The 19,475-nt window shown below is 56.2% G+C and overlaps 1 protein-coding gene and 1 gene segment (V, D, J or C); both read right to left on the reverse strand.

Annotated features, from left to right (window-relative positions):
* Positions 1-2,235: 2,235 nt before the first annotated feature.
* Positions 2,236-19,475, reverse strand: part of LOC123332164 — a 74,682-nt gene continuing 57,442 nt past the window's right edge. The window contains 2 exon segments of the V gene segment in view: positions 2,236-2,683; positions 3,961-3,995. Of these exon segments, the coding sequence occupies positions 2,364-2,683; positions 3,961-3,995 (355 nt within the window).
* Positions 14,793-19,475, reverse strand: part of LOC112582842 (immunoglobulin lambda-1 light chain-like) — a gene marked incomplete in the record, with an annotated part of 281,468 nt that continues 276,785 nt past the window's right edge. The window contains 1 exon segment of the mRNA XM_045163188.1: positions 14,793-15,271. Coding sequence (XP_045019123.1) covers positions 14,952-15,271 — 320 coding nt within the window.

The raw sequence follows: 19,475 nt of genomic DNA on the forward strand, positions 1-19,475 counted from the left end.
GCTGCCCCCTACCCCGACACTGTAAGCTGCTCCCCTTGGGGTATTTTCCTCCTTGGTGCCTGGGTTTCCCCACCCCAGTTCCAGAATCCTGGAGAGGTTGACGATTAAATACGGGACAAGGAAAAACATGAGCGGAGAGCAGGGTTTCTGAATGACAATGAGGACGTTTTATTGCAAGTTCTTGGGTGCAGGGAGAGGGCTGGGGTGGGCCTGTGGACCCTCCTGGATCCTGTTAGGACCCAAGCCCTAATCTCGGGAGCTCCGGGCTCCCCCTCTGCGTCACTCTGACTCTTCAGGGTCTCACGTCCTGTGCTGTCTGCATAACTTGCCCCCGGCCTGTGCTCCCTGCAGCTGCTGGCATCGGCGGCCACGACCTCTCACCCTTCCTGGGGCATCAGTCTGCAGTGACCACGGTCCCCCCCAGACCCCACTTACCCTCAGGGTCCCCACACAGCACGGTCATCTGCACTGGGGTCGGGTCTCCTCCCTTTTGGGGAGGGGGTTTCTTGCCTCACAGTCTCAGAAGGGGAAGCATCCAGGGAGGCAGCTCAGACATTATCTGGAGGCCGCGGGGAGCCCAGGGTGAGAGGGCCCGGGGGGCTGGCGGTGGACTAGCCTGCCGTCCCATATTGCCTGCCCCATCTGGGTATTCTCTGGGCTTTGCTGGGTGACAGTGAAACTGTCCCTCAAGGAAACGTGAAGAAGCCCAGAGGGAACAGGCTAAAAGGGGGAGGGTTACAGGCCTAGGGCGGCGGAGACCTCAGCCCCAGATGGGTAAGAAAAACACAAGAATCTACCCAGTTGTCACTCCTGACTCCGGAAAGCTGGAAAGGGGAGACTCACCCCGATGGCCGGCTGGGTCCCTCCACCGAGCAAACACACACAGTGACACAGCCCCGAGCATAAACCCTGCTGCCAGCCCTGCCACCCCCGGGGGCCCGCCTGCAGCTGCACTCGGAGCCCCAGGGCCGCCTCCCCCCCCCCCACATCAGAGGGGCTGCTTGACCCTCCGGGCGGGTGAGGGGAGCGACCCCTCCCGTCCTGTGAGTTCACCCCTGGGAAATGGGGCGCCGGCCATCTCCAGGCGGGGGAGGGGCAGGAGGGACGGCTGGGTGTCACACCGGGTCCCAGGGAACTTCTCCTGGAGGAGGTGGGGGCTCCTCGTAAGCAGCTTTGGGGGTCACCCCGGTGGGAGGGTGAGGAGACGGTTTACAGCCCGGAGTGGATGGAGCTGTGGTCTCCGCAGAGTGAGGCCATGGCGGATTCTGGAAATGCCTCTGGTCCTAGAGATGCATCCAACCACCATGGCCGTGTTAGCAGGGACTCGTGTGTGTGTGTGTGTGTGTGTGTGTGTGTGTAACGGTGCTCACGTGTGGTCCCGTGTGAGTGCCTAGCACAGTCTATCCGGGTCTCAGATCCCATTCTGAGCTCCTAAGAAAGGGCCCAAGGTCAGAGATGAACACACCACGACCTCCCTAACCTGATTCTTGGCTTGAGCTCGCGGAACACATCAACTGAAATGGGCACTTGGACCTGAGATAGTGCTGGGCTCCGTGGTGGGCTGAGTTCTAAGGGGTTGCAGAGAGCAGAGCTGGGCTGGTCAGAGACCTCGAAGGCAGCTGGGACCCTCCTGACACACAAGTGGGAGGAGGGCGACCTGGGGGGACTGTGAGATGAGTGACCAGGGTTGGGGGCTTGCCGGTCCCCTGAAGAATGTGAGGGAGAGGCCTGGGGGAGGGGCAGAGGGCAGTGGCCTTGGAAAGGTCGAGACGGGGGGAGTCTTGGCTGTGACGACTGGGAATCACCAGGGTGGGGTTTCAGCCAAAACACGCATGACTTCAGGGGGGTCATCATCTAAGTGGACAGAGGGCCGCTTGAGCAGGAGCAGCTTCCAGATGTGATTGCTGAGCACCCAGTGGAGGGAGCCTAGATACTGCCCTGGGGCCGTGGCAACCAGAGTGTGTGACCTGGACCATCAGAGCTGGACACGGCCCACACAGAGGAGGAAGCATGGTGGCTGATGGGGAGGGTGGACAGACTTCCACTCCTGCAGTGGCCCCATCCCCTGTTCCAGAATGTTCTCTGGGGGATTCTGGATGACAGTGAAATCATCCCTCCCCAAACCCCCAAGCTTCCGCCCTCTCTCCTGATTCCCAAAGGCTAAGAGGATTTGTTTCCTTTGAGGATAACTGAGCTCAGGGCACCAAAGGTATCAACAAAAATGAGCAGAGAGCATTCATTTCTGAATGACAATGAGGACATTTTATTAAGAGCTGATTGCATGCAGGAGGAAGGGCTAGGGGGAACCAGGGTGGGGGAACCAGGGTGGGAGGGTAGAACTTTCCGGGGTGGGGTCCAGGGCCCTAAGAACACTCTGAGGGCTTCACTGTCTTCGTCACGGTGCTCCCCTCGTGCGTGACCTCGCAGCTGTAACTGCCTTTCGATTTCCAGTCGGTGCTCGTCAGGCTCAGGTAGCTGCTGGCCGCGTACTTGCTGTTGCTCTGTTTGGAGGCCCGGGTGGTCTCCACGTTCCGGGTGATGGTGCTGCCATCTGCCTTCCAGGTCACGGTCACACTACCCGGGTAGAAGTCGCTGATGAGACACACCAGGGTGGCCTTGTTGGCGTTGAGCTCCTCCGTGGAGGGCGGGAACAGGGTGACCGAGGGTGCGGACTTGGGCTGACCTGCAAAGTGGGGGAGGGGAAGAAGATCACTCAATCAGAGGTCCAGTGCCTGTCATGGGAGCCCCTGAGTCTGTGTCACAGGGGGACACAGGATCCTTTGGGAGCCCAGCAGGACCCGGAGTCCAGGCATCACTGTGAGCCAGAGGGTCTGTGCCAGGGAAGGTGGGTGGGGTTTTCTCAGGCACCTCCCCATCTTCCTGGGAAAGCCTGAGCCTGGACCCCTGCCAGCGCTGTCCTGAGTCCCCCTGGGTCTTGGTTTCCCACACAGACATCTGACCCTCACTGTCCTTGCCTGCCTGTCTGACGGTTGATGGGGGTCTGCCTGGGGCTGGCAGTCTGTCTGTCCCCTGAGTGGATGATGTGGCCTCCCTGGTTGCCTGTGAGTCAGTTCAGGTATATTTTGAGCTGACATGTCTGTTTGCGCCTTTGCCCGAAGGGGTCCGTTGGTCTCCAAGTCTGTGTCCCTTGGAGGCTCTGTGCTGGGTCGAGGGGGAGCCTGTCTGCCTGTCCTCAGTGCCCCCATCCGCAGATCTGAGTTCAGGTTCCTCTCTGATTCTTCTTGGGTGGAGGTTTCCTACCCTGGTACCTGTCTCTCTGCTTCTTCAGAGACTCCTGCTTCTGAGGAGTGTGTCCTGCAGACTCAGGCGTCTGCGTCCCCTGTGTCCTGACCTCCTATCTCTTTCCCCAGTTCTGAGTTCAGCACCTTCTCCTCCCCCGTCTTCCCCTTGCACTTTCCCTGGGTCCCTGGCCGGCCCAGGATCTGCACGGCAGCCCCATGGAGGCCTGGGGGAGCCCCTCCACCTCTGCCGAGTCCCTGACCTGGATCCCTAGACCCAAGGTCCCTAGCCTGTCCTGGCCCTCTGACTCCAGTCCCCAGTTCTGAGGGTTCTGTGTCCCTCTGATGTCTCCCTAGGGTCCCTCATCTGTAGTCTGGTTCCTGCTTCCCCATGAGATGGGGACCCCAAGTGACCCTCAGAGACAAAGTTGGGTCAGCATAGAGCCCAGACTGGGGGTTGGGGGGACAGAGGAGAGCGAGGTCCGGGAGCCAGACAGAAAGTCAGTAGGTCAGCCTGCTCATTCTACTGCCTCTGGGGTCAGAGGGGAGGCTCTGTTGGGACCTCAGACAAGTAGGAGAGGTCTGGGGTCAGGGCCCTAGAGGTGGGTCCTGGTTGAAGGGTTGACCACAGGCTGACACTGGGCACAGAAAAGAGCAGAGTGACAGAAAAGTGTCCAAACCGGGGGGAAGAAGAGGGAGAGAAGGCAGGAGGGAGACTCACCCAGGACGGTCAGCCGGGTCCCGCTGCCGAAAACACCACACAGTGACACAGGCTGGCACAAAAACCCCCTCCTGGGAGGCCCGCCCCAGCCCCCACCTGCAGCTGTGCTGGAGGACGTGGGTCACCGCCCCAGGCTGGCGTCTGCTCACAGAGGGGCTTCAGCACCCTCCCCCACAGCAGACGACAGGACAGGGACCCCATGCCAAGCAGCAGGAGCCTTGGAAGGCAGGTTCCCTAAGCAGGTTTTTGTTTTGGATGCCGTCTTCCCACCAGGCAGCAAGGGGTGGGAATGGAATAATAGGGGGGCGGGGGCCTTCACCGCCCCAAGAGCGAAGTGCCTCGGAGGAGAAAGCCGCTTCTCTTCTCTGTGGAGTTGGCAGCAGCCTGACTGCGTGGTGAGAGCACAGGCTGAGGGCAGGGGTGTTCCCATCCTCCCACGGACAGGGCTGGAATGGATTTGCCACGAACATCTTCCATCTGACCCTAACTGGGGCTCCAGGGGCTCACCCCCAGTTCCCCGGGGTTCTCCTGGCTTCAAATGGGCATCTGTAGTGAGGCTTGGGCTGGTTGCCATCCAAGTCCGGCCTCCATCTGCAGGGAGGACTGGACAGTGTCCTGGCCAGCCCTCAGGGTCTCATCTGACGTTTGGGTGCACCTGGGAGCATCTTATTCAGAACAGAGTTGCGAGCAAGCCCCTCACTGTGGTCCTGAGACAGACAGCATCGCTTTAAAGAGAATCAGGCTGCTGGCTACATGGGCCATCCCAGGCCTGAGTCGGGCCAGGCACCAGATCGGCTTGGAACACATGGTCTCCACAGAACGCAGGAAGTTGTGAGGTCTCCTGTGCCTGAGCAGGAGGACCTGGGGCCACCAGCGGAGGCTGCCCTGGACAAAGGTGGGAACTCCAGCACCAAGAGAGTATAACCAGGGTGTATTCAAACATCGCCTGCACGTACCCTAGACTTACCCGCGATACAAAGGACTGTTCTCCTTCAGAAGATGGCAGAGACCACTCATTATTTTGTAAAAGTGCTCCACTAAAGGACAAAAATAAGACCTGAAAGCTAGTCCTGGAGAAGTGAAGAGCGTCTGAAGGGCCTCCCTTTGTGGACCAATTACTGCTTTCACTCCTGGAGAAGGAAATGGCAACCCACTCCCGTAGCTTTGCCCGGAAAATCCCATGGGTAGAGGAGCCTGGTAGGCTATAGTCCATGGAGTCCCAAAGAGTCAGACAGGGCTGAGTGCCTTCACTTTCTTTCACTTACTGCTTTCACTAGGTCAAGGAGGACAGAACTACAATTGCCCTTGGCTTCCCATCCCACCTGAGGGACCTGGGATTGGAGAGTCCAAGGAAGATAGCTTGGATAAATGACCGATGATCCCAAAAGGGCACTGTGGAGGGAAATGGCCAACGGTCCTAGGATTGCCTCTGGCCAAATTATCCCCCAGAAACCTGCTAGCGCTTTCTAGCTAGAACCACTTTGTAGGCACGTAGAGCAGTGAGAACTTCCCAGATACAGCTTGTGGTGGAGGGGCTGGGGGCTGCACCCCAACCCTGGGGGAGTCCTGCATCAGCAACTGCACTCTTGCAGCCTCTTCTAGCCAGAAAAGGCCAGAGCGATTTGGGAGAGACTGAAGGACCCACCAGGCCCTAGACACACCCACCAATCAAAGGCTCAAGGCTTTCCAACCCTCTTGGAAAGAACACAAAATACACCAAATCAAACAGTGCCCAAAACACAACCAAGTAACCAAGAGGCACATGGAAAGCTTAACATCACTAATTATTAGAGAAATGTAAATCAAAGCTACAGTGAGTACACCTCCAAATTGTCAGAATGGCCAACATCAAAATGTCTACGAAGAGTGAATGCTGGAGAGGGTGTGATGAAAAGGGAACACTCTTGTGCTGCTTGCAGGAATGTCAACTGGTGCAGGCCCTAGGGAGAAGAGCATGAAGGCTCCTTAACATACCATATGCGATCCAGCAATCCCAGCACTGGGCATACACCCTGAGAAAACCACAGTTCAAAGAGACACGTGAACTCCAGCGTTCATTGCAGCACTGTTTACAATAGCCGGGGCGTGGAAACAGCTGAAATGTCCGTCGACAGATGACTGGACAAAGAGGATGTGGTTCATACATGCAAGGGAATATGCGTCACCCGTAAAGAAGAATGAAGCAATGCCATGTGCAGAGACATGGTTGGACCTGGAGCTTGTCATCCTGAGTGAAGTCAGATAGCAAAGGACAAGTAGCTCTCGAAACGGCTTAAATGTGGAATCTAAGAAGGTGGTCAGAGGGACTGATTTACAAAACAGAAATGAAGTCACATGTAGGAAACAAAATTCTGGTTACCAAGGGGGACAGAAGGGGAGGGATAAACTGGAAGATCGAGATTGACATACATATGCTGCCCTTGTAAGGTCTATGTATAAAGTAGACGACTAATGAGAAGCTACTACACAGCACAGAGGAGGCGAGGCAGTCCTCTGTGATGACTTGGATGGAAAAGGAATCTAAAAAGTGGGGGTACATGTGAGTGTATATATATATATATATATCTGATTCGCTTTGTTGTGCAGCAGAAAGTAATCCAACACTGTAAGTCAACCGTAGCTCAATAAAAATGAGTGAACACAGGGTTTTCCTGGAGGTCCAGTGGTTAAGAATCCACCTGCCGGTGCAGGAGGCACGGGTTTGATCTTCCCTGGTCTGAGGAGGTCCCACGGGCCTCGGAGCGCCTAAGTCCTCACAGCACAGCGGTTGAGCCTGGGCTCAGAGCCTGTGCTCTGCAACAGGAGGAGCCACTGGAACGAGCAGCCTGCACACCGCAAGGACAGAGCAGGCCGTGCTCTCTGCAACCAGAGAAAAACCTAGGAAGCAGTGAAGACCCAGGAACACAAAAATGAATACGATAAAATAAAGGAAGACTTTAAAAACTGATCACTATTAACATGAAAAATTACCAGAAAAAAGAGAGATTAAAAAAAAAAAAGAATGAAAACAAAATACAACCAAGTAAGTATTCTATGACAATTGTGAGTCACTTCAGGAAAAGCTATTTTTCGGTCTTCAGGAATTATGGATGATTTTGTTTGGGTTTGCTCATGATAATTTAGTTACAGTTTAGGTTCTTTCTTTCCAGGCCACGAGTGACATATTTTCAGAGGAGACGACGTAGTGGGAGATGGGCGGCAGAGGCCCCCACTGGGGAGGAGGGATTCTGTTGTGGGGAGGAGTTGGCAGCACCCCTGAATTGATGACCTGGGATCCAGGCGACAAGAACTGGGGGTATTATTATTCCTCTGCCTTCTCATGTCTTGTTCTCAGTTCTTCATGATGAAAACGTATGGCAATACAGGGGAGTTAGATTTGGGCGGGCACAACTCTGGGTGGGGGACACGATGGCATTGTGCCCAGCAGGGCCATCAAGATGAGGGTGACCTGGGTGGTCCCCTTCTCCCTTGGGGTCTTAGTTTTCATCATGGAAATGGGATCAGGCAGCAGCCATGGAACACCGCAACCCTGGCTTCTCTCACCTCCTCGTCTGTGATTTTGGGTCGGGGTACCAGGGATGAAGACCTTGGTGGGGGGGGCGTCTCATCAGCCGCAGGGAGGCCGCAGAGTCCTCTGTCCATGTGGACTTTGTCCCTGGGCTGACCCGGCGGTCTGCTGGAGGCTGAAGCTGGAGGCACAGACGGGCTGCGAGGCCGGGGTCCTAAGGACGACAGAGGCAGTGGGGCTGCAGCTCTGAGCGGGTGGCCCCTCGCCCCGGGCCCTGAGCTCGTGTGTCCAGCTGCAGGTGCGCTCAGGTGAGCGACTACATTATGGGGAAGGGCACCCTGGGCAGGGATCGGGCCTGCTGACTCCTCCGAGAGCCCAGCCTTCTGGGAGCACTCTGCCCACACTCTAAGCCTGGCAAGAGCTGGGTTCGTCGGTCTGACTCTCCTCCTGAATTCCAATGGACTCTCTCCATGCGGCCATCACTGGATGGCCTCTTTATCCCCGGTGGTGTCCTTTTCCACTGACCTGGCTCTCCTACCACCTCCCACCCCCCCACCATACAGGAAGATGGCACCTGGTCCCTGCAGACTCCCCCCAGAGCTAAGTCCACCCCTGGCCTAGCTTCAGATGCCTACAGTCCTCCTGCGGGAGGCCCAGCTCCCCACTAGGCCCTAAGCCTTCTGTGTGAGGCTCAGTCTTACCTGGACCCCTCCTCATTTGTCCCTGATCCTCAGCCCCCAACCCCAGAGACATCCCTTGCCCCTTTTACTGGCCCTTGTCCCTTCCCGGGGGGACGGGGTGTGTGGGAGGGCAAGCCTGCCCCCCCGAGCCTGTGCCACTCACAATGTCCTGCTCTGGATCACTGCTCCCCTGGCTCTCAGAGCTCCGTGGTCCCTGGGGATGGGTTGGGGTGATGATAAGTGGATGGACTCTCAGGTCACACCTGTCCCTTCCTTAAGGAACTGACCCTTAACCCCGACACTCGGCCAGACGCAGAAAGCACTTCAGACATGTCGGCTGATAAATGAGAAGGTCTTTATTCAGGAGAAGCAGGAACAGGGAGGAAGGAGAGGACCCTGGTGTGAGGCGACCTGGGTGGGGCTCAGGGGTCCATGGAGAGTTGGGGGAGTGTTTGTGGGCCAGAGGGCCCCCGAGGGTGGGGGTCCAGGGCCCTAAGAACACTCTGAGGGCTTCACTGTCTTCGTCACGGTGCTCCCCTCGTGCGTGACCTCGCAGCTGTAACTGCCTTTCGATTTCCAGTCGGTGCCCGTCAGGCTCAGGTAGCTGCTGGCCGCGTACTTGCTGTTGCTCTGTTTGGAGGCCCGGGTGGTCTCCACGTTCCGGGTGATGGGGATGCCGTCTGCCTTCCTGGCCACAGTCACGCTACCCAGGTAGAAGTCGCTGATGAGACACACCAGGGTGGCCTTGTTGGCGCTGAGCTCCTCCGTGGAGGGCGGGAACAGGGTGACCGAGGGTGCGGACTTGGGCTGACCTGCAAAGTGGGGGAGGGGAAGAAGATCACTCAATCAGAGGTCCAGTGCCTGTCATGGGAGCCCCTGAGTCTGTGTCACAGGGGGACACAGGATCCTTTGGGAGCCCAGCAGGACCCGGAGTCCAGGCACCACTGTGAGCCAGAGGGTCTGTGCCAGGGAAGGTGGGTGGGGTTTTCTCAGGCACCTCCCCATCTTCCTGGGAAAGCCTGAGCCTGGACCCCTGCCAGCGCTGTCCTGAGTCCCCCTGGGTCTTGGTTTCCCACACAGACATCTGACCTTCACTGTCCTTGCCTGCCTGTCTGACGGTTGATGGGGGTCTGCCTGGGGCTGGCAGTCTGTCTGTCCCCTGAGTGGATGATGTGGCCTCCCTGGCCTCCTGTGAATCAGTCCAGGTTTATTTTGAGCTGACATGTCTGTTCGCGCCTTTGCCTGAAGGGGTCCGTTGGTCTCCAAGTCTGTGTCCCTTGGAGGCTCTGTCCTGGGTCGAGGGGGAGCCTGTCTGCCTGTCCTCGGTTCCCCCATCCGTAGATCTGAGTTCAGGTTCCTCTCTGATTCTTCTTGGGTCTGGAGGTTTCCTACCCTGGTACCTGTCTCTCTGCTTCCTCAGGGACTCCTGCTTCTGAGGAGTGTGTCCTGCAGACTCAGGCATCTGCGTCCCCTGTGTCCTGACCTCCTATCTCTTTCCCCAGTTCTGAGTTCAGCACCTTCTCCTCCCCCGTCTTCCCCTTGCACTTTCCCTGGGTCCCTGGCCGGCCCAGGATCTGCATGGCAGCCCCACTGAGGCCTGGGGGAGCCCCTCCTCCTCTGCCTAGTCCCTGACCCGGATCCCTAGACCTAAGGTCCCCAGCCCTTCCTGGCCCTCTGACTCTGGTCCCCAGCCCTGAGGGTTCTGTGTCCCTCTGATGTCTCCCCATGGTCCCTCATCTGCAGTCTAGTTCCCTCTTCACCATGAGATGGGGACCCCAAGTGACCCTCAGAGACAAAGCTGGGTGGCATAGAGCCCAGACTGGGGGTTGGTGGGACAGCAGATAGCGAGGTCCGGGAGCCAGACACACAAGTCAGTAGGTCGGCCTGCTCATTCCCCTGCCTGTGGGGTCAGAGGGGAGGCTGTGGTGTTGACCTCAGTGCCAAGTAGGACAAGCCTGGGGTCAGGGGAAGGGAGGAGGTCAGGGCCCCAGAGGTGGGTCCTGGTTGAAGGCTTGACACAGGCTGACACCGGGCACAGAAAAGAGCAGAGTGACAGAAAAGTGTACAAACCTGGGGGAAAGAAGAGGGAGAGAAGGCAGGAGGGAGACTCACCCAGGACGGTCAGCCGGGTCCCGCCGCCGAAATAATCACACAGTGACACAGGCTGGCACAAAAACCCCTCCCTGGAAGGCCCGCCCCAGCCCCATCTGCAGCTGCGCTGGAGGACGTGGGTCACTGCCCCAGGCTGGCGTCTGCTCACAGAGGGGCTTCAGCACCCTCCCCTTTAGCAGATGACAGGACAGGGAACCTGTGACAAGCAGCAGGAGCCTTGGAAGGCAGGTTCTCTAAACAGGTGGCGTGTTGGATGCACTCTTTCCACCAGGTGGCCAAGGGTGGGAATGGAATATTGGGGGGGTGGGGCGGGGTCTTAACCGCCCCAAGAGTGAAGTATCCGGGACGAGAAAGCCCCTTCTCTTCTCTGAGGAGTTGGCAGCAGCCTGACCCCGTGGAGAGAGCACAGGCTGAGGGCAGGGGCGTCCCCATCCCCTCACGGACACGGGTGGAATGGATTTGCCGCTATCGTATTCCATCTGACCCTAACTTGGTCTCCAGGGGCTCACCCCCAGTTCCCCGGGGTTACCCAGCTTCAAACGGGCATCTCTAGTGAGGCTTGGGCTGGTTGCTGTCCAAGTCCGGCCTCCTTCTGCAAGGGGAACTTGACAGTGTCCTGGCCAGACCTCAGGTTCTCATCTGACGTTTGGATGCATCTGGAAGCATCTTATTCAGAACAGAGATGTGAGCAAGCCCCTCGCTGTGGTCCTGAGACAGCATCTCTTTAAAGAGAATCAGGCTGCTGGGCTACATGGGCCATCCCAGGCCTGAGTCGGGCCAGGCACCAGATGGGCCTGGAACACATGGTCCCCACAGAAAGCAGGAAGTTGTGAGGTCTCCTGTGCCTGAGCAGGAGGACCTGGGGCCACCAGCGGAGGCTGCCCTGGACAAAGGTGGGAACTCCAGCACCAAGAGAGTATAACCAGGGCGGATTCAAACATCGCCTGCACGTACCCTAGACTTCCCCGTGATAAGACGGACTGTTCTTCAGAAGATGGCAGAGACCACTCATTATTTTGTAAAAGTGCTCCACGAAAGGACAGAAATAAGACCCGAAACCTACTCCTGGAGACGTGAAGAGCATCTCAAGGGCCTCCCTTTGTGGACCAATTACTGCTTTCACTCCTGGAGAAGGAAATGGCAACCCACTCCAGAAGCTTTGCCTGGAAAATCCCATGGGTAGAGGAGCCTGGTAGGCTATAGTCCATGGAGTCCCAAAGAGTCAGACAGGGCTGAGCGCCTTCACTTTCTTTCACTTACTGCTTTCACTAGGTCAAGGAGGACAGAACTACAATTGCCCCTGGCTTCCCATCCCACCTGAGGGAGCTGGGATTGGAGCGTCCAAGGAAGATAGCTTGGATAAATGACCGATGATCCCAAAAGGGCACTGTGGAGGGAAATGGCCAACGGTCCTAGGATTGCCTCTGGCCAAATTATCCCCCAGAAACCTGCTAGCGCTTTCTAGCTAGAACCACTTTGCAGGCACGTAGAGCAGTGAGAACTTCCCAGATACAGCTTGTGGTGGAGGGGCTGGGGGCTGCACCCCAACCCTGGGGGAGTCCAGCACCAGCAACCGCACTCTGGCAGCCTCTTCTAGCCAGAAAAGGCCAGAGCGATTTGAGAGAGACTGAAGGACCCACCAGGCCCTAGACACACCCACCAATCAAAGGCTCAAGGCTTTCCACCCTCTTGGAAAGAACACAAAATACACCAAATCAAACAGTGCCCAAAACACAACCAAGTAACCAAGAGGCACATGGAAAGATGCTCAACATCACTAATTATTAGAGAAATGTAAATCAAAGCTACAGTGAGTACACCTCCAAATGGTCAGAATGGCCAACATCAAAATGTCTACGAAGAGTGATTGCTGGAGAGGGTGTGATGAAAAGGGAACACTCTTGTGCTGCTTGCAGGAGTGTCAACTGGTGCAGGCCCTAGGGAGAAGAGCATGAAGCTTCCTTAAAATCCAAAAACAGAGCTACTGTATATGATCCAGCAATCCCAGCACTGAGCATACACCCTGAGAAAACCACTGTTCAAAGAGACACGTGAACTCCAGCGTTCATTGCAGCACTGTTTACAATAGCCGGGGCGTGGAAACAGTGAAATGTCCGTCGACAGATGACTGGACAAAGAGGATGTGGTACATATATGCAAGGGAATATGCGTCACCCGTAAAGAAGAATGAAGCAATGCCATGTGTAGAGACATGGATGGACCTGGAGCTTGTCATCCAGAGTGAAGTCAGATAGCAAAGGACAAAGAGCTCTCGATACGGCTTAAATGTGGAATCTAAGAAGATGGTCAGAGGGACTGATTTACAAAACAGAAATGAAGTCACAGATGTAGGAAACAAAATTCTGGTTACCAAGGGGGACGAAAGGGGAGGGATAAACTGGAAGATCAAGATTGACATACACATGCTGCCCTTGTAAGGTCTATGTATAAAGTAGACGACTAATGAGAAGCTACTACACAGCACAGAGGAGGCGAGGCAGTCCTCTGTGATGACTTGGATGGAAAAGGAATCTAAAAAGTGGGGGTGCATGTGCGTGTATATATATATATATATATATATATCTGATTCGCTTTGTTGTGCAGCAGAAAGTAATCCAACACTGTAAGTCAACCGTAGCTCAATAAAAATGAGTGAACACAGGGTTTTCTTGGTGGTCCAGTGGTTAAGAGTCCGCCTGCCGGTACAGGAGACCTGGATTTGATCTTCCCGGGTCTGAGAAGGTCCCACGGGCCTCATAGCGCCTAAGTCCTCACAGCACAGCGGTTGAGCCTGGGCTCAGAGCCTGTGCTCTGCAACAGGAGGAGCCACTGAAATGAGCAGCCTGCACACTGCAAGGACAGAGAAGGCCGTGCTCTCTGCAACCAGAGAAAAACCTGGGAAGCAGTGAAGACCCAGAGACACCAAAAATGAATAAGAAAAATAAAGGAAGACTTTAAAAACTGATCACTATTAACATGATAACAGAAGAAAAAAGATATTAAAAAAAATGAATGAAAACAAAACACAACCAAGTAAATATAGTATGACAATTGTGAGTCGTTTCATGAGCAGCTGTTTTCCGGTCTTCAGGAATTCTGGACAATTTCTGTTTGGGTTTGCTCATGATAATTTAGTTACAGTTTAGGTTCTTTCTTTCCAGGCCTTGAGCTCCATATTTTCAGATGACACGACATAGTGGGGGATGGATGGCCGAGGCCCCCACTGGGGCAGAGGGATTCTGTTGTGGGCAGGAGTTGGCAGCACCCCTGAATGATGACTTGGAATCCAGATGACAAGAACTGGGGGTATTATTATTCCTCTGCCTTCTCATGTCTTGTTCTCGGTTCTTCATGATGAAAACGTATGACAATACAGGGGAGTTAGATTTGGGCGGGCACAACTCTGGGTGGGGGACACGATGGCATTGTGCCCAGCAGGGCCATCAAGATGAGGGTGACCTGGGTGGTCCCCTTCTCCCTTGGGGTCTTAGTTTTCATCATGGAAATGGGATCAGGCAGCAGCCATGGAACACCGCAACCCTGGCTTCTCTCACCTCCTCGTCTGTGATTTTGGTTTGGGGTACCAGGGATGAAGACCTTGGTGGGGGGGGCGTCTCATCAGCTGCAGGGAGGCCGCAGAGTCCTCTGTCCATGTGGACTTTGTCCCTGGGCTGACCCGGCGGTCTGCTGGAGGCTGAAGCTGGAGGCACAGACGGGCTGCGAGGCCGGGGTCCTGAGGACGACAGAGGCAGTGGGGCTGCAGCTCTGAGCGGGTGGCCCCTCGCCCCGGGCCCTGAGCTCATATGTCCAGCTGCAGGTGCGCTCAGGTGAGCGACTACATTATGGGGGAGGGCACCCTGGGCAGGGATCGGGCCCTCTGACTCCTCCGAGAGCCCGGCCTTCTGGGAGCACTCTGCCCACACTCTAAGCCTGGCAAGAGCTGGGTTCATCGGTCTGACTCTCCTCCTGAATTCCAATGGACTCTCTCCATGCGGCCATCACTGGATGGCCTCTTTATCCCCGGTGGTGTCCTTTTCCGCTGACCCGGCTCTCCTGACCACCTCCCACCCCCCCACCATACAGGAAGATGGCACCTGGTCCCTGCAGACTCCCCCCAGAGCTAAGTCCACCCCTGGCCTAGCTTCAGATGCCTACAGTCCTCCTGCGGGAGGCCCTGCTCCCCACTAGGCCCCAAGCCTGCTGTGTGAGGCTCAGTCTCACCTGGAACCCTCCTCATTTCTCCCCAATCCCCAGCCACCAACCCCATAGGCATCCCTTGCCCCTTTCACAGGCCCTGTCCCTTCCCGGGGGGATGGGGCGTGTGGGAGGGCAAGCTTGCCCCGCCGAGCCTGCGCCACTCACAATGTCCTGCTGTGGGTCACCACTCCCCTGGCTCTCAGAGCTCCCTGGTCCCTGGGGATGGGTTGGGGTGATGAGAAGTGGATGGACTCTTAGGTCACACCTGTCCCTTCCCTAAGGAACTGACCCTAAACCCCGACACTTGGCCAGACCCAGAAAGCACTTCAGACAGGTTGGCTGATAAATGAGAAGGTCTTTATTCAGGAGAAGCAGGAATAGGGAGGGAGAAGTGGTCCCTGGTGTGAGGCGACCTGGGTGGGGCTCAGGGGTCCATGGCGAGCTGGGGGATGGGGTGTGGGCCAGAGGGCCCCCGAGGGTGGGGGTCCAGGGCCCTAAGAACACTCTGAGGGCTTCACTGTCTTCGTCACGGTGCTCCCCTCGTGCGTGACCTCGCAGCTGTAACTGCCTTTCGATTTCCAGTCGGTGCCCGTCAGGCTCAGGTAGCTGCTGGCCGCGTACTTGCTGTTGCTCTGTTTGGAGGCCCGGGTGGTCTCCACGTTCCGGGTGATGGTGCTGCCGTCTGCCTTCCTGGCCACGGTCACGCTACCCGGGTAGAAGTCGCTGATGAGACACACCAGGGTGGCCTTGTTGACGCTGAGCTCCTCTGTGGAGGGCGGGAACAGGGTGACCGAGGGTGCGGACTTGGGCTGACCTGTGTGGATGGAGGAGGGGGTGTAAGACGCTGGGGAGGTTCTGACCTTGTCCCCACGGTAGCCCTGCTTGCTTTCTCTGTGCCCCCCGACCCTTGCTCTCAGCCCCTGGGTGGCAGACAGCCCCTCAGAAGCCGTTGCATGCCACTCTCCCAGTGACCAGCCAAGCGTGGCCTCAGAGTCCCCGACTGCGACCAGGGCTGCTCTCCTCCATCCTCCTGGCCCCGGGAGTCTGTGTCTGCTCTTGGCCCTGACCCCTTGAGCCCTCAGCCCCTGCCAGACCCCTCCGTGACCTTCCGCTCATGCAGCCCAGGTGCCTCCTCCGTGAACCCGGGTTCCCCTGCCCACCTGCCAGGACGGTCCTAATGGGAGATGTGGGGACAAGCGGGCCAGGGGCATGTGTGGAGCTGGGCCCGGGCCTCCCTCTCCTCGCCCAGCCCAGCCTCAGCTCTCCTGGCCAAGGCTTGGGGCTCCTCTGAGACCCTGCCTGTCTACCGTCCCCCCTGCCTGAGTGCAGGGCCCCTCGCCTCACCTGCCTTCAGGGGACGGTGCCCCCACACAGCACCTCCGAAGACCCCGATTTTGTGGGGGTCAGAGCCCTCTTCATATCTCCTAAGTCTAATGCTCGCTTCGAGGCCAGCAGAGGCCGACCCTCGGACAGGTGTGACCCCTGGGTCCCAGGGGATCAGGTCTTCCGGACTGACAAGTTTCTGCCCCAGGGGACCCGCTTCTTTCTGACCGCTGTCCTGAGATCCTCTGGTCAGCTCGCCCTGTCTCAGCTGTGTCCACCCGGCCCCTCAGCCCAGAGTGGGTGAGACCCCTCTCTCTCTGACGTCCAGGGCCTTCCCTCAGGCTGCCCTCTGTGTTCCTGGGGCCTGGTCATAGCCCCCGCCGAGCCCCTAAGCTCCTGTCTGGCCCTCCCAGCCAGGGCATGGAGCTCACAGCATGGAGCCCGGGGCTTGGAGATGCCTCTAGTCAGCACCAGCCTCTGGCCCGCACCCCAGTGTCTGCCCTGCAAGAGGGGAACAAGTCCCTGCATTCCTCGACCAAACACCAGCCCCGGCACCCCAACTGGCCCCATTGGACGGTCGGCCTCTGGACGCTCCTGCTGGTTACCCCAAGACCAACCCGCCTCCCCTCCCAGCCCCACGGAGAAAGGTGGGGATCGGCCCTTAAGGCCGGGGGGACAGAGAGGAAGCCGCCCCCAGAGCAAGAGAAGTGACTTTCCTGAGAGAGCAGAGGGTGAGACAGGCTGGGGTAGGGGCGGGAGCCACTTACCCAGGACGGTGAGCCAGGTCCCGCCACCTAAGACGAGACACAGAGACTGAGCCTCGGACCAAAACCCGCCAGGCCAGCGCCTGGGGCCTGTCCCCCGGGGGGGCTGGGCCGAGCGGGCACCTGCTGGGCGTGGCGGGCGCAGGGCTGCAGTCGGCGGGGCTGTGTCCTTGGGCTGAGGGGTGCTGTGGAGCCAGCCTTCCAGAGGCTGGGGCAACTTGTGTGCTGGAGATGCCCCGTGTCCAGCCCCCTGGCTGAGGCAGTGGCCACACACGCCTCGGGCTCACCCAGTGCCCCCTCACTCGGAGGCTGTCCTGGCCACCACTGACGCCTCAGCGCTGATGGAGACGTGGAGCGGTAGAGGAGTACCGGCCTGGCTCGGACCTGCCCGACCGCTCCTGGCCTCACTGTAAGGCCGCTGGGTGTTCCTTCCCCACAGTTCCTCACAGTCCAGCCAGGCAGCTTCCTTCCTGGGGCTGTGGACACCGGGCTATTCCTCAGGCCCCAAGTGGGGAACCTGCCCTGTTTCTCCACCCACGGAGACGCAGTTCAGTTTGTTCTCTTCGATCAACATTCTCTGCTGTCAGATCACTGTCTTTCTGTACATCTGTTTGTCCATCCATCGATCCAACATCCATCCATCCATCCATCATCCATCCATCTGTCCATCTTGCATCTGTTTGTCCAACAGTGGCCATCAAGCACCTGTCTGCCAAGCCCTGTTTCACACGCTGGGACTTGGTGGGGGGAGCCCTCCCCCTCCACCCCCATCTCTCCCTGAAACTTCTGGGGTCAAGTCTAACAAGGTCCCATCCCGTCTAGTCTGAGGTCCCCCCGCAGCCCCCAGTGCTCTTCCACTCTCTCTGCTTCTGACCCACACTGTGCACTCGGACAACCACCCAGGGCCCTTGCATCCCTATTTCCTTCCTGACCTCTTTTTTTGGGCTCTGGATTTATACACATTCTGCCTCCTGGATGCTTCTCAGCTTGAGTGTCCCACAGCCTCCTCAGACTCAGCATCTTCCATCGAAACTGCTCCCAGGTCCTTGCAGACCTGGTCCCCCGCAATGTTCTCAATTAGGTAGATTTCTTCACAAGCCAGAGGCCTGGACTCATCCCATAATGCTTGCCCCTCATTGAGTCAGCCTCTGTGTCCTACCATAACAAAACATACCCTTAAAAATCTCAGAAGAACAAAAAAAGCACCCAGATTTCACTGTCAGAGTTTATGATGACAAGAATCCTCAGTTCAGTTCAGTCGCTCAGTCATGTCCGACTCTTCGTGACCCCATGAATCGCAGCACGCCAGGCCTCCCTGTCCATCACCAACTCCCGGAGTTCACTCAGACTCACGTCCATCAAGTCAGTGATGCCATCCAGCCATCTCCCTCTGTCGTCCCCTTCTCCTCCTGCCCCCAATCCCTCCCAGCATCAGAGTCTTTTCTAATGAGTCAACTCTTCGCATGAGGTGGCCAAAGTACTGGAGTTTCAGCTTCAGTATCATTCCCTCCAAAGAAATTCCAGGGCTGATCTCCTTCAGAATGGACTGGTTGGATCTCCTTGCAGTCCAAGGGACTCTCAAGAGTCTTCTCCAACACCACAGTTCAAAAGCATCAATTCTTCGGCTCTCAGCCTTCTTCACAGTCCAACTCTCACATCCATACATGACCACAGGAAAAACCATAACCTTGACTAGACGGACCTTTGTTGGCAAAGTAATGTCTCTGCTTTTGAATATGCTATCTAGGTTGGTCATAACTTTCCTTCCAAGGAGTAAGTGTCTTTTAATTTCATGGCTGCAATCACCATCTGCAGTGATTTTGGAGCCCCAAAAAATAAAGTCTGACACTGTTTTCCCATCTATTTCCCATGAAGTGATGGGACCGGATGCCATGATCTTTGTTTTCTGAATGCTGAGCTTTAAGCCAACTTTTTCACTCTCCACTTTCATTTTCATCAAGAGGCTTTGTAGTTCCTCTTCACTTTCTGCCATAAGGGTGGTGTCATCTGCATATCTGAGGTTATTGATATTTCTCCCGGCAATATTGATTACAGCTTGTGTTTCTTCCAGTCCAGCGTTTCTCTTGATGTACTCTGCATATAAGTTAAATAAGCAGGGTGATAATATACAGCCTTGACGTACTCCTTTTCCTATTTGGAACCAGTCGTTGTTCCATGTCCAGTTCTAACTGTTGCTTCCTGACCTGCACACAGATTTCTCAAGAGGCAGGTCAGGTGGTCTGGTATGCCCATCTCTTTCAGAATTTTCCACAGTTTATTGTGATCCACACAGTCAAAGGCTTTGGCATAGTCAATAAAGCAGAAATAGATGTTTTTCTGGAACTCTCTTGCTTTTTCAATGATCCAGTGGATATTGGCAATTTGATCTCTGGTTCCTCTGCCTTTTCTAAAACCAGCTTGAACATCAGGAAGTTCACGGTTCATGTATTGCTGAAGCCTGGCTTGGAGAATTTTGAGCATTACTTTGCTAGCGTGTGAGATGAGTGCAATTGTGCAGTAGTTTGAGCATTCTTTGGCATTGCCGTTCTTTGGGATTGGAATGAAAACTGACCTTTTCCAGTCCTGTGGCCACTGTTGAGTTTTCCCAATTTGCTGGCATATTGAGTGCAGCACTTTCACAGCATCATCTTTCAGGATTTGAAATTGCTCCACTGGAATTCCATCACCTCCACTAGCTTTGTTCATAGTGATGCTCTCTAAGGCCCACTTGACTTCACATTCCAGGATGTCTGGCTCTAGGTGAGTGATCACACTATCATGATTATCTGGGTCGTGAAGCTCTTTTTTGTACAGTTCTTCTGTGTATTCTTGCCACCTCTTCTTAATATCTTCTGCTTCTGTTAGGTCCATACCATTTCTGTCCTTTATCGAGCCCTCATCTCCCTACGTAGAGAATCTAAGTAGGAAGGT

This window comes from Bubalus bubalis, chromosome 17 (assembly GCF_019923935.1).
Source record: "Bubalus bubalis isolate 160015118507 breed Murrah chromosome 17, NDDB_SH_1, whole genome shotgun sequence".
Taxonomy (NCBI): Eukaryota; Metazoa; Chordata; class Mammalia; order Artiodactyla; family Bovidae; genus Bubalus; species Bubalus bubalis.